The sequence below is a fragment of the Ictalurus furcatus genome, chromosome 4, assembly GCF_023375685.1.
Source record: "Ictalurus furcatus strain D&B chromosome 4, Billie_1.0, whole genome shotgun sequence".
Taxonomy (NCBI): domain Eukaryota; kingdom Metazoa; phylum Chordata; class Actinopteri; order Siluriformes; family Ictaluridae; genus Ictalurus; species Ictalurus furcatus.
The window spans coordinates 941,540-952,494 of NC_071258.1; the positions used below are offsets into that span (position 1 = coordinate 941,540).

At 41.4% G+C, this 10,955-nt stretch overlaps 1 protein-coding gene across 5 annotated transcripts; it reads right to left on the minus strand.

The window, feature by feature from the left end:
- Positions 1–1,335: 1,335 nt before the first annotated feature.
- On the minus strand, positions 1,336–9,494 carry LOC128606384 (CD151 antigen). 5 transcript variants are annotated; one of them, XM_053622471.1, is made up of 9 exons: positions 7,602–8,040; positions 6,547–7,191; positions 6,202–6,286; positions 5,574–5,765; positions 3,284–3,358; positions 3,056–3,160; positions 2,812–2,961; positions 2,081–2,167; positions 1,336–1,947 (listed from the first exon to the last, which is right to left on the minus strand). In XM_053622471.1, exons 3-9 carry the CDS (start codon positions 6,283–6,285, stop codon positions 1,888–1,890), a joined length of 753 nt encoding a protein of 250 aa, XP_053478446.1. In that variant the 5' UTR covers position 6,286; positions 6,547–7,191; positions 7,602–8,040; the 3' UTR covers positions 1,336–1,887. The 5 variants fall into 5 exon arrangements, with proteins under 5 accessions (XP_053478446.1, XP_053478445.1, XP_053478443.1 ...); XM_053622470.1 differs by having other exon boundaries at positions 6,547–7,471; XM_053622468.1 differs by having other exon boundaries at positions 6,547–7,471; positions 7,585–8,040.
- Positions 9,495–10,955: the final 1,461 nt, after the last annotated feature.

Genomic DNA, 10,955 nt, shown 5'->3' on the forward strand with positions numbered 1-10,955 from the left:
CACGGGAATGCACCGAAACCAATAAAATCACCAAAACAAACCAGGTGCGTCACGGTGAAAATGCAGGAAGATGAAAACTGCTTGACGTTCCTCTGTGTGCTCCGACGGAGAGAATTATTTATTTGACATGCTTTAAGAACGCTGAGGGAATTAAACAGAGAATCAAGACGTGTTCGCAGCGGAGGACGAAATGTCAGAACCCTTACAAAACAAATCACACGAAAGTTTTAGACCCTTCATGCTTCCGACGTTTTCAAACATTTAGACTCTTCTTAGAGTAAAACCTAGAACCTGAAATCAGGAGGTTAGCATGTAGTCCACGATGCGTGATGCACTCGTAGGAAAAAATACTTCATCGAGGCGTAATTAAGGATTCCGGCTACGGCACATCAAACTTACACCTGACGAATACAGTAATAAGCATCGCTGCATGAACGTCTGCGCTTTATTGGAAACATTTAGCTCTGAGCCGTCGAGGCGTGGACTCCACAAGACCTTTGGAGGTGTGCTGTGGTGTCCGGCGCCAGGACGTTAGCGCATCCTTTAAGTTCTGTAAGATGCGAGGTGGGGCGGCTATGGATCGGACTTGTTTGTCCAGAACACCGCACAGACGCTCAATCGGATTGAGATCTGGGGAGTTTGGAGGCGGAGTCAACATCTCGCCGTGTTCCTCGAACCGTTCCTGAACAATGTTTGCAGTGTGTCAGGGAGCGTTATCCTGCTGAAAGAGACCACTAGGATTAGTGAATAGCGCTACCACGAAGGCCGTACTCGGACTGCAGCGACCTTTAGGTAGGCATCGTGATTCTGATGAACCTTAAATAGAGATCAGCTGTTTCTTGGGATTTTCTTGAAGTCTTCTTGGTTTCGTCCAACCGCTCACACTGACGAAACGTATCGATCAGGAGAGGGCTGCAAAGAACTTTCTAAAACATCAGATGTACCATGGAACACCGTGAAGGCCATCATCTCCATCAAGTGGAGAAAACCGAGCAGCGCAGTGACGCCACCAAGAACAGGACGTCCTCCAAATCCGACGGAAGGACGAGAAGAAAACCTGTCAGCGAGGCTGATGAGGGACCTACAGCAACATTAACGGAGCTGCAGGAACACCTGGAAAAGTACTGCTCACTCCCGGAATGCCACAAAACCATTTACATCACAAAACTCCATTTTAACAGGGGTGTGTAGACTTTTTATATCCACTCCACCGTGAACCTGTCGGGCATTTAACATTGAAAAAAAATAAAATAAATAAACAACAACAATAATAATTTAGTCTGTTTGTTTCCGCTGTTCTAGAACTGAAATGAAATGAAAGACAGAACATGCCTCTGGTGTCACGTCGGTATTTAATACAAAATAAAAATTTCCTGAAATCATGACCTTACATTTCCACATTAAGAAATGTTCTTAAGAAAGAACTCGGTCTTAACACCAATTAACAAAAACAAAAAAAATCACCAGCACACGACACGTAGAGCTGAATCATCACTCATGATGTTATGCTCCTGATGAACCCAAATGAACCGACCTCAGGATGTCTCGGGAAGACAAAAACAACCACAAAAGGACAAAACGGTATAAATTATAAAGAATAAGCACAAAGAATAAAATCTCCATTATACTGGATCTCATATATAAAACAGTGATCAGTCATTACAGGGTTAATGAAATCCCTTATTACATTAAAAGGCACTCAGGTTATGTTAAATATAATCGTCCGTTACTTAAAAGGAGTTTGAAGAATTTCAGAGGATTCTCTTCATTAACAGACACTTTGGGCACAAAATCACGCACAATCACTAACATTTCTCAGCCGTATGGGCGCGCGAATGTTCAGGTTCATTCAAATAAAAAGTAAAGGTGTGATTTTAAGACTACGGATCAGTACGGCTCTGCTTTCAAACTCCTGTAGAGGCAGCATGTGAAAATCATCCCCACGATCTGAAAGAAATAAACAACAACAACAACAACAACAACAACAACGTTATTACACTACAAACCGGTCAGAGTGACGCAGAGTTACTGTTACACCTGTGTTGATATCAACCTGTGACTAAAAACATTTTAGTCTCACCTGTACACAGGCCACACCCACTCCCACGGCACCAATCAGCTTTAAGTGGTCCATAATAAAGTTCTCCAGCTTAGTAATGCAGCCGCCCTGGAGAATAAAAACAAATATAAAACTTTATTAGACTTTTTTTCCCCGCCTCTTCCCAACACATTCATTACTGAAGTCCTGCATTGAGGTTTCTATAAACCGCTGAAATGAATCGAAATCTAATGAACATATTTCAGACCTTACGTTGCATTTCAAAAATCTAAGGCGGGACATTTTAAGGATCCGTGTCGTGTTCGTTTCATTAACGGAAATGATGATTTCGATAACGAAGACGAGACGACGCCGACGTCATTAAACACTACCTCTGAGTGAGAGAGCAGAGGGTCGTGAGGCGGGAGATAAGGACGAATGAACGGTGTTGGTTTTGTCCCACATATACTTCATGAATGTTCCTGTCTTGATACTCAAGAACGCATATTGTTTGGAGGAGACATGAAATAAGTGTAGTGTTAATATATAATATATTTTTATTTATTTTTCCTCATATTTTACAGTTCAAAACGCCTACACCGTAATTCCAGATTCATATTCATTCAAATAAATGGAAGGTTTGCAGGTCTGGATAAGGATTAGCAGTGCTCCTGCTGCCCCCTGCTGGACAAGTACATAAAGGCAAGTGAGAGTCGATAACGTAAATATTTCTGCGAGGAAACCCACATGAACACTGGGACGTTCTCACTCACCTCCACTCTGTAGATGTTAGAAGGGTGGTCTCTCTTTCCACACAGCTCCTTAGGCGTCTTACAGCAGCTGTCTGGAACTTTTCTCTCAGTGGTGTTGACCCAGATGTTCGCCGTCCAATCAGACGAGTTGTGGCTGCCGCAGCACTTAAACTGTAACAGGGGGAAAAATACGAACCTACGAATCGCTGATGTTCAGAGCGTTTACAAACGGACGCTGTATAAAATGACGGTTATTGTTCTCTACCTCTTGCTGTAGTTTATCCACAGCCTCCGTGATGTGGTCCTGTTCCGGCTGCTTATATTTATTCACCATCGTGTTGTTGAGATTACTCTTCAGCTCGTGGCTCAGCTGGAACAATAAACTTACGCAATAAACAATCTCTAAACTCAGTCGCCTTTAATATGGCTCTGCTGTTTCGTTGTCACTTTGCTAGAAAAACTAAAATATGTTGAAGAGCAGATTAGACTTTACCTGCTGGTAGTAGATGTACGCCAATACTCCAGCCACGACCTCCAGAAGAAAGATGCACAGCAGCAGGACAAAATACTGAAATGGTGAAGGAAAGTGAATGAAAACACAAGTGAAAGTAAAATACTGCTGAAGCTGAAAATGTACCGCACTTTCTAAAAAATGAAATAAAATATATAGATAAATATTCTTATATAAACTGTTCATAAATATTAAAGTAAATAAAATATATACATTCAAACAGAACCAAAAAGTAACTCTCCAAATAACAAATACAAACAGAGACGTGCAAAAATGAATCAAAAAACACTTCAAATAACGCGACAAAATTAGTCAGCGACGGTTCTTATTTTGCTTCTAGAGGGCGCTCTCGTGCTGTATAATGACACGGAAAAAAACCATCAATCGGCCGACCTCTAGTGTGAAGGATAAGCTGACCGAGCACTGATGAACCTTACAGAGCAAGGGTCATCATTTTACCCATAAAGTATTCACTCTCGGAGATGTGCGATGTCTCGGATTAAGATGTGTCTACTCTGTGTGGAAATAAAAAAAAAAATTTCTGTGGCTTTTAAAGGGAGGAAAGTGTTAATGAATTAATGAATGAATTAATAATGTCACGTTTGTGTGTTTATCATTGGCCTTGAATGTCATTCCATTGTGCTTTTCAAGTGCAGCTGGACATATTTGACTGTAGTGACATCAAACTGTCGGTGGGTGGCGCTGGACTCAACACCGCTCCTGACTCCAGACGATATCAGGAAACAGAATCATGCTTAAGATTAAGCTCAGACATCAGACATAACTAAAACAAGTCTCAGTTTTAGATGGACTCCGCCCCCGTGCGTGTCTAACTCGAGCGTAACGTCGGCAGTGAAGTCTGAGGTCTGACCCGATTTCAATATTCGATCCTCGCTGTGTGTTTAACTCCACTCGGACAATGGCGTGATAAAGAACTATGAAGTGTGAAGACACCAGAGGACCGCTAAGACTCACTAAGGCCTCTTCGTGTGCATGTGCATGTGTGTGTGTGTGTGTGTGTGTGTGCGCGTGTGTGAGAAAGGACATATCTATCTGTGTGAACTAGCAAGAACATGTGCTGAGACGGAGAGACACATATTTCTACCTGTTTGGACCTGTGTACTTCTAAACAGTTTAGGCAGAAACAGAGAGAGAGAGAGAGAGAGAGAGAGAGACAGAGAGAGAGAGACAGACGAGACAGACACAGACATAGTGAGAGAGAGAGAGAGACAGACAGAGAGACAGCGAGAGAGAGAGAGAGAGAGACAGACAGACAGAGAGAGAGACAGACACAGACATAGAGAGAGAGAGAGAGCTTTCTGTAATCCACATCCATGAAGAATGTGGAAATAAAAATTTTAGTTCTTTAAAAAAAACATTTACACAAGAAATGAGCGATCACACATCACATCATCACATCATCACATCGTCACAATAACAACAACGCTATAAACAACACAACAGCTTTGGAGCAGAAATGAATGTAATTAAAATGTAAAAACAGCAGTGTACAGTAGTTTTCCCTTCGTTTCTTTTCCCTCCGTCCTTCCTACACTGTCTGGTTCAGACTGCGAGACCAGACGTTTCTTTTCATTAGAACAGCGCTACGGTAAATAAGAGCTGTTTAAACGGACGGTTAATCACTCGCACTGTAATCATACAGCGTAAACTCCGCTGTAGTTCTCGCCGTTCCTCCTTCAACCCTAACCCTAATCCCAATCCCAATCCCAACCCTAACCCTAACCCTAATCCCAATCCCAACCCTAATCCCACTCCCAATCCCAACGCTAATCGTGATGACATCCGCTCGTCTTGGAAACAGAGGGAGAACTAGAAACACGCCATTTTAATCTAATCTGAGATTACGCACAATATTTACACTATACTCACATTTACTAACAGCAGCTCACTGGGAAATCGTTTTGAAACCTTTACGTTAGCGGCGTGTGCGTTTCACCGCTCTCTCACTCTCTCACCCGCTCTCTCACCCACAAGATTCACCGCTCTCTCACCCACCCTCTCACCCTTCTCTTACCCGCTCTGTCACCCTTCTCTCACCCACCCTCTCACCCTTCTCTCACCCGCTCTCTCACCTGCTCTCTCACCCGCTCGCTCACCCACTCTCTCACCCACTCTCTCACCCACTCTCTCACCCACCCTCTCACCCGTTCTCTCACCTGCCCTCTCACCCGCTCTCTCACCTGCTCTCTCACCCGCTCGCTCACCCACTCTCTCACCCACTCTCTCACCCACTCTCTCACCACTCTCTCACCACTCTCAGAAGCCGTCTTTTCTCCTTAAAGGTGGCGCAGCAGCCCAGGAACCCCGTTATCATGACGATGACCCCGGCCAGGCAGAGGATGTAGGCTGAGATGGCGTAGATCCTGGAGGAGAGAAGGCTGATGTAGTCACTCTTCTTCAGCAGTGTCCACAATCCTACAGCCATCACAGCGCCCCCTGCCAGCTGGGAGGACAGAGACTGAAGTTTTAATGTATGTATGTACGTGTGTGTGTGTGTGTGTGTGTGTGTGTGTGTGAGAGAGAGAGAGAAAGTGTGAAAAACACACGCAGAAAACTCCACCCGTTTAACCGGAACACACGCTCAGTTTCAGAGAGTGTACATAATCAGATAGCAAAAAATTACTACTATAAAGATACCATACAGTCGTACGTAAACGTAGCCATCAACTCTGTGACATCATCATGAAACAGAGGGCGGGACTTACTTCCTTTTACACATATTATGAATTCGATGTTTTAAATGCTCACTAATTCATGCTGATTAACACGAGCATGAGTGTTTCTGTGCGAACTGCACCAGCACTGATCAGTCTTATACTCTTATACTCGATCCTGAGTACATTTCATACGATGGCAGGAAATACAACACACAAACTTACCCAAAACAGGAAGTTAAATGTGAACAGGAGGTATTTCAGGCACACCGTCCCACACCTGTCCTTCTTTTCTGCGTTTACGCCCATCCTAAAACAGACCGAGATGGTGTTAGGTCGGGGGTTACTCTAGGTTTTAAATACGTATACACAAGATGGCTGCTACTGTGTGTGTATTTCTGCATCTAAAAATGCGTGTGTGTGTGTGTGTGTGTGTGTGTGTGGTGTAATAACATCATAATAACAACAGTTATTCCTACAACTGTTATTGTTATCGTTACACCGAGCTGGCTCTAAATAAAGAATTAGATCATTTAATAATAACGATCTATTTAAAAACCCAAAACACACGGTATGGCTGATTCACTTTCTGCAGGCGAGTCGATTCAGAGTCGATTCAGAGTCGAATCACTGCAGGGTGGCTTCGCTTTGAGAACACTGTCATTATACATCCTGCTCTTAAAAACAAACAAAAAAAACCAACGCACCCTGTGATATGTTTCTTGTGAGAGAGCGAAGACTTGCGTAAAAGACAAAACTCATCTGTACACAGACACACACACGCACACACACACACACACACACACGTCCATCCCTTTAAGTTTGAGTGTGAATTCAGTGCAAATAAAAGTCTTTTCGCGGCACCGTGGTAACTCTCTGCAGTTCAGGACAGACTCGTTAACCCTCACAGTCCGGGTTTATTTACACACTTCCTTATTTCTGAGCTTTTAACTTATTTTTATTGAAATGATTTACTTCCGGAAGCAGTCTCCGGTGTCGGAGGTAAAGCTGTACGTTTCTCGACACAACGTTAAAAGTAACTATAAATGGATAAGCGGTGTGAGGTGTTGTTCTTTATAAACTTGATAAGTTGTTATAGTTGGTGAGTTGCTGTGGTGTGAGAGGAATAAAACACTCGGGACGCGCTGTTAGAGGAAAATAATCAGCTCGAGGGGGAGTAGTAACTCGGCTTCATCGCTCCACGATGTTATTCCACTGTAACAGAACGACACACAGGGGGTTTATTACTCACATAAAACATCATTATTATTCTTCCACAATTCATTTATAATCACAACTCTAAACACACTAAGTGAATCTGTCTCGCTCTCGCTTTTCACCTCTCTCTCTCTCTCTCTCTCTCTCTCTCTCACAGAGGAGTAAAATAAATGAGTCAAGGCAGATCAGAGATTACTGATGATGACTACTCTTGAAGGATCAGGGATTACTCAGAGTCTCAAACCGTGTCTCTCTCTCTCTCTCTGTCTCATTCTCACTAATAAACGTGTAGAAGTGATGTGAGTCGGGGATTATTTATTATATATACAGAGTCTGGATCTATCGGGAATAAATATTTACAGTGTGCAGTGTGTCTATACAGATACACACCTGATTATAACACACACCTGTGTGAGTAATTGTGCTGTAACTCCAGTATCTGCTCAGTGGTAAAGTGATTTCCCTCGTTTCTCTCTCTCTCTCTCTCTCTCTCTCTCTCTCTGTCTACCTGCCTGAACACAGACCGTTACTCACTGCATTAACATCCGACACACCGCCGCCTCACATCCAGTCTCTCTTCATTTGTGCTCAACAATCCCACAAAGCCAGAGATTTATTTATTCACGTGTCTCCCGATCCTGACGTTTCTGTGAGGTCCAACGTTCTGAAATCTCGACATCTGACACAACAACGAACTCCTGCAGACTATTTTTAATCCTGGCATAATGAGTAGTAATTATTAGTAACGTTTTAAATTGCGTATAAAGCACCGGCACTGACACTGGAGACTCCTTCCATAAATGCAATAATAATAATAATAATCATAATAATAATAATAAGACTATAAACAATAAATATCGAACAGAACCCCCCCCCCCCCTTTTTTTTTTTTTTATTTACTGAAACCGGTACTGAAATATCCAACATGTACCAAACATCAAAGTACTTTTTGTCCAGTTTTGTGTACATTAACGGAATAAAATCTCAAAATAGTCATAGAATTTGTGAAAAAGAACCAACTAACTAACTAACTAACTGGATCAAAGTTTATCAGAAATGTTATCAGCAGTTACTGTCAGTGATCTATGACTTTTATTTTGTTTTATTTACCCGGAAGTTGCTTTGAAAGTAAACCTGTTTTTTTAGGCAACTAACAATTTTTAAAATGAATAAATATTTAAAAAAACAACAAAAAAAACTCTGTCTCTCTCTCTCACACTCACACACACACACACACTTTTCTGATGAATGATTTCTAATGATCATCAATCACCGGAAACAATGACGGAAACCATAGAAAAACGCTAATAATAATAATTATTATAATTATTATTATTCTCCCGTAGCTCCATCCCTCCCTCCGGTGTTAAATCTTTAGCATTAGCTAGCATGACGTCAGCTCCACAAGAAAGCCGTTAGCTTTAGCGGAATGCTAGTTAGCTGTAGCTCGAGGCATGAGATTTTTTACCTGTAGACGGTGAGATGAAGCAGCGGCGGTACTGATGAAGCTCAAACCGGACAAATCGCCGTTTTCACAGACTTTTACTAAAAGAATAAACAATCTTAAATCGTTTCTCTGGAAACGACTGAAACTCTTCCTCTGAATTAAACACAGGAGGTTTAGTGTTAGTTCTTAGTCCAGGTATTTAACTCTACAGAACAGAACCCCACCCCGACCAGCACAAGGGGCGTGTCCATAAAAGAAGACACGCCTGCTCCGAGCTTGTGATAGGCTCATCCTCTTCTCCGTCCAAGGGACGGAAGTGAATCAGTGAATCGGATCACCAGTAGGAGCCGACTCTTTCGACTCCAAAACAAGCAACTTGAGCTTTAAACAAAAAGAGGGGGTCCGTGTACATTTTTTTGGGGTCCTTCAAAAGAACAAGAGTTATTTCAATCGTCTGTTAATAATCACAAACAAAACACGCCATTTTCTCCATTTGTTCTTTGCTGCATGAAAAGAAAGAAAACAGAAAGATGTCTGAGTTTTACAATGCATTATGCATGTTACATGAAAATATAATACCGGAAGTGGGCTCGGGTTTGATTCCAGGGTCAGGGGTTCGATTCCCGCCGCTGCCCTGTGTGTGTGGAGTTTGCATGTTCTCCCCGTGCTGCGGGGGTTTCCTCCGGGTACTCCGGTTTCCTCCCCCAGTCCAAAGACACGCATGGTAGGCTGATTGGCGTGTCTAAAGTGTCCGTAGTGTATGAATGTGTATGTGATTGCGCCCTGTGATGGGTTGGCACCCCAATCCAAGGTGTACCCCACCTTGTGCCCCATGCCCCCTGGGATAGGCTCCAGGTTCCCGAGACCCTGAAAGATAAGCGGTGTAGAAGATGGATGGATGGATGGATGGATGATACCAGAAGTTGATGGCCATGTACACGTGGCCCTATTACACAGGAAGTTGGCACTATTTACCAGTGACACCTGCTAAAATAGCTTAGCTGGAGGTTAATTGACCTTGGAACCTTACTCCAGTATAATTATAGATATGGCAAAAATGGATCTGTCATCTTCGTTAATATCAGAGTATGTGGTCCAAATTATTTATTTCTATTTTTCTGCAAAAGCTGTCACTGAGGAAAGATGTTAGAATTCCTCTCTAGTTCGACTAATTAGTTTATCTGACTTACTAATTGATTTAGCTTGTCCATCATTGCGTGTACAGCTCAATGTTTAAACATGCCGGTTGTACGTCAACAAAGGAATCAGTGGTGCGCCTCTGTTGTCATGGTAACAGACAACACTGCAGACTAACTGTTCACACCAGGTTATTACTGTAATTACTCTAAAAAAAAAATCTTCTGCCCAGCAAAGTTGTTGACGTCGCTTTTAAGATTCTTCATAATTGTTACCCTTTAAATTATAAATGAATTCTAAATGATAAAGGATTGACTTTTTGAATTTTGTAAGAAGGAATTTATCCCCAAACTTCTGTATTAGCCAGAATTTATTTATTTGATTTATTTTTAATTTTTTTTTTTTTTGGTGATTCCTTGAAAATTAGACTCTTCCCGTGTAAAGTTTATAATTATTTTATTACTACTCCTTGCAAAATTTTATATTCATAGGTGTAAATTTTCAAAGGAAATACCTTCTTTTTTTTTACTTTCAACAAATATGCTGATCTATATTTGAATTCTTGGTTTATTATATTCACTCTCGTAAATGTTTAATTTTTAAATGCCTTGGGGAAAAAAAACAACAAAAACAACATAATTAGCTACAAATTTCCGATAAGGAAACCCTGTTGACGTCACTGTCGAATTCGTCCTTACCGCAGAGTCATTCGTAGTATTAAAAATAAAAAAACAATAATAATAAAAAAAAAACCCAAACAAAACACGCCTTTTCAGAGGAGCGAGTCGACTCTCCTAAAGGAGTCGGATCAAAGAGTCGACTCATTCGCAAACGGCACATCTGTAGTTTTTAATCATTAACGTCAGAGCAAATAGACTGCAAAGCACAAGCTGATTACATGGATGCACATAATGAGCTATTTTAATCATTTCTCGTCTTCTGTCAATAATTATTCGGTTTACAATTACAGATTAAACATCACTGTTCCACTGTTAATCAAACTCTAAATTAAAAAACAACAACAATATTTGTATTTTAAATGCATGTTAAAAAGATCAAATACACTGTCAGTTACTTCAATAATGAAACTCCTACTTTGATTCTTCTTATCTTATATTAAAAACAACAACAACAACAACAACAACAACATATGTCAAATCCAGGTATGTTATGCATT

Bases quoted from the DNA above. Each gene is read 5' to 3' on its own strand.
- LOC128606384 (XM_053622467.1), bottom strand. From the start codon at position 6,285: ATGGGCGTAAACGCAGAAAAGAAGGACAGGTGTGGGACGGTGTGCCTG. The intron at 3,359-5,573 runs GTGAGAGAGTGG...TCACCATTTCAG, and splicing joins AAAGACGGCTTCTGAGAGTG to TATTTTGTCCTGCTGCTGTG. The intron at 1,948-2,080 runs GTGAGACTAAAA...TATTTCTTTCAG, and splicing joins TGGGTGTGGCCTGTGTACAG to ATCGTGGGGATGATTTTCAC.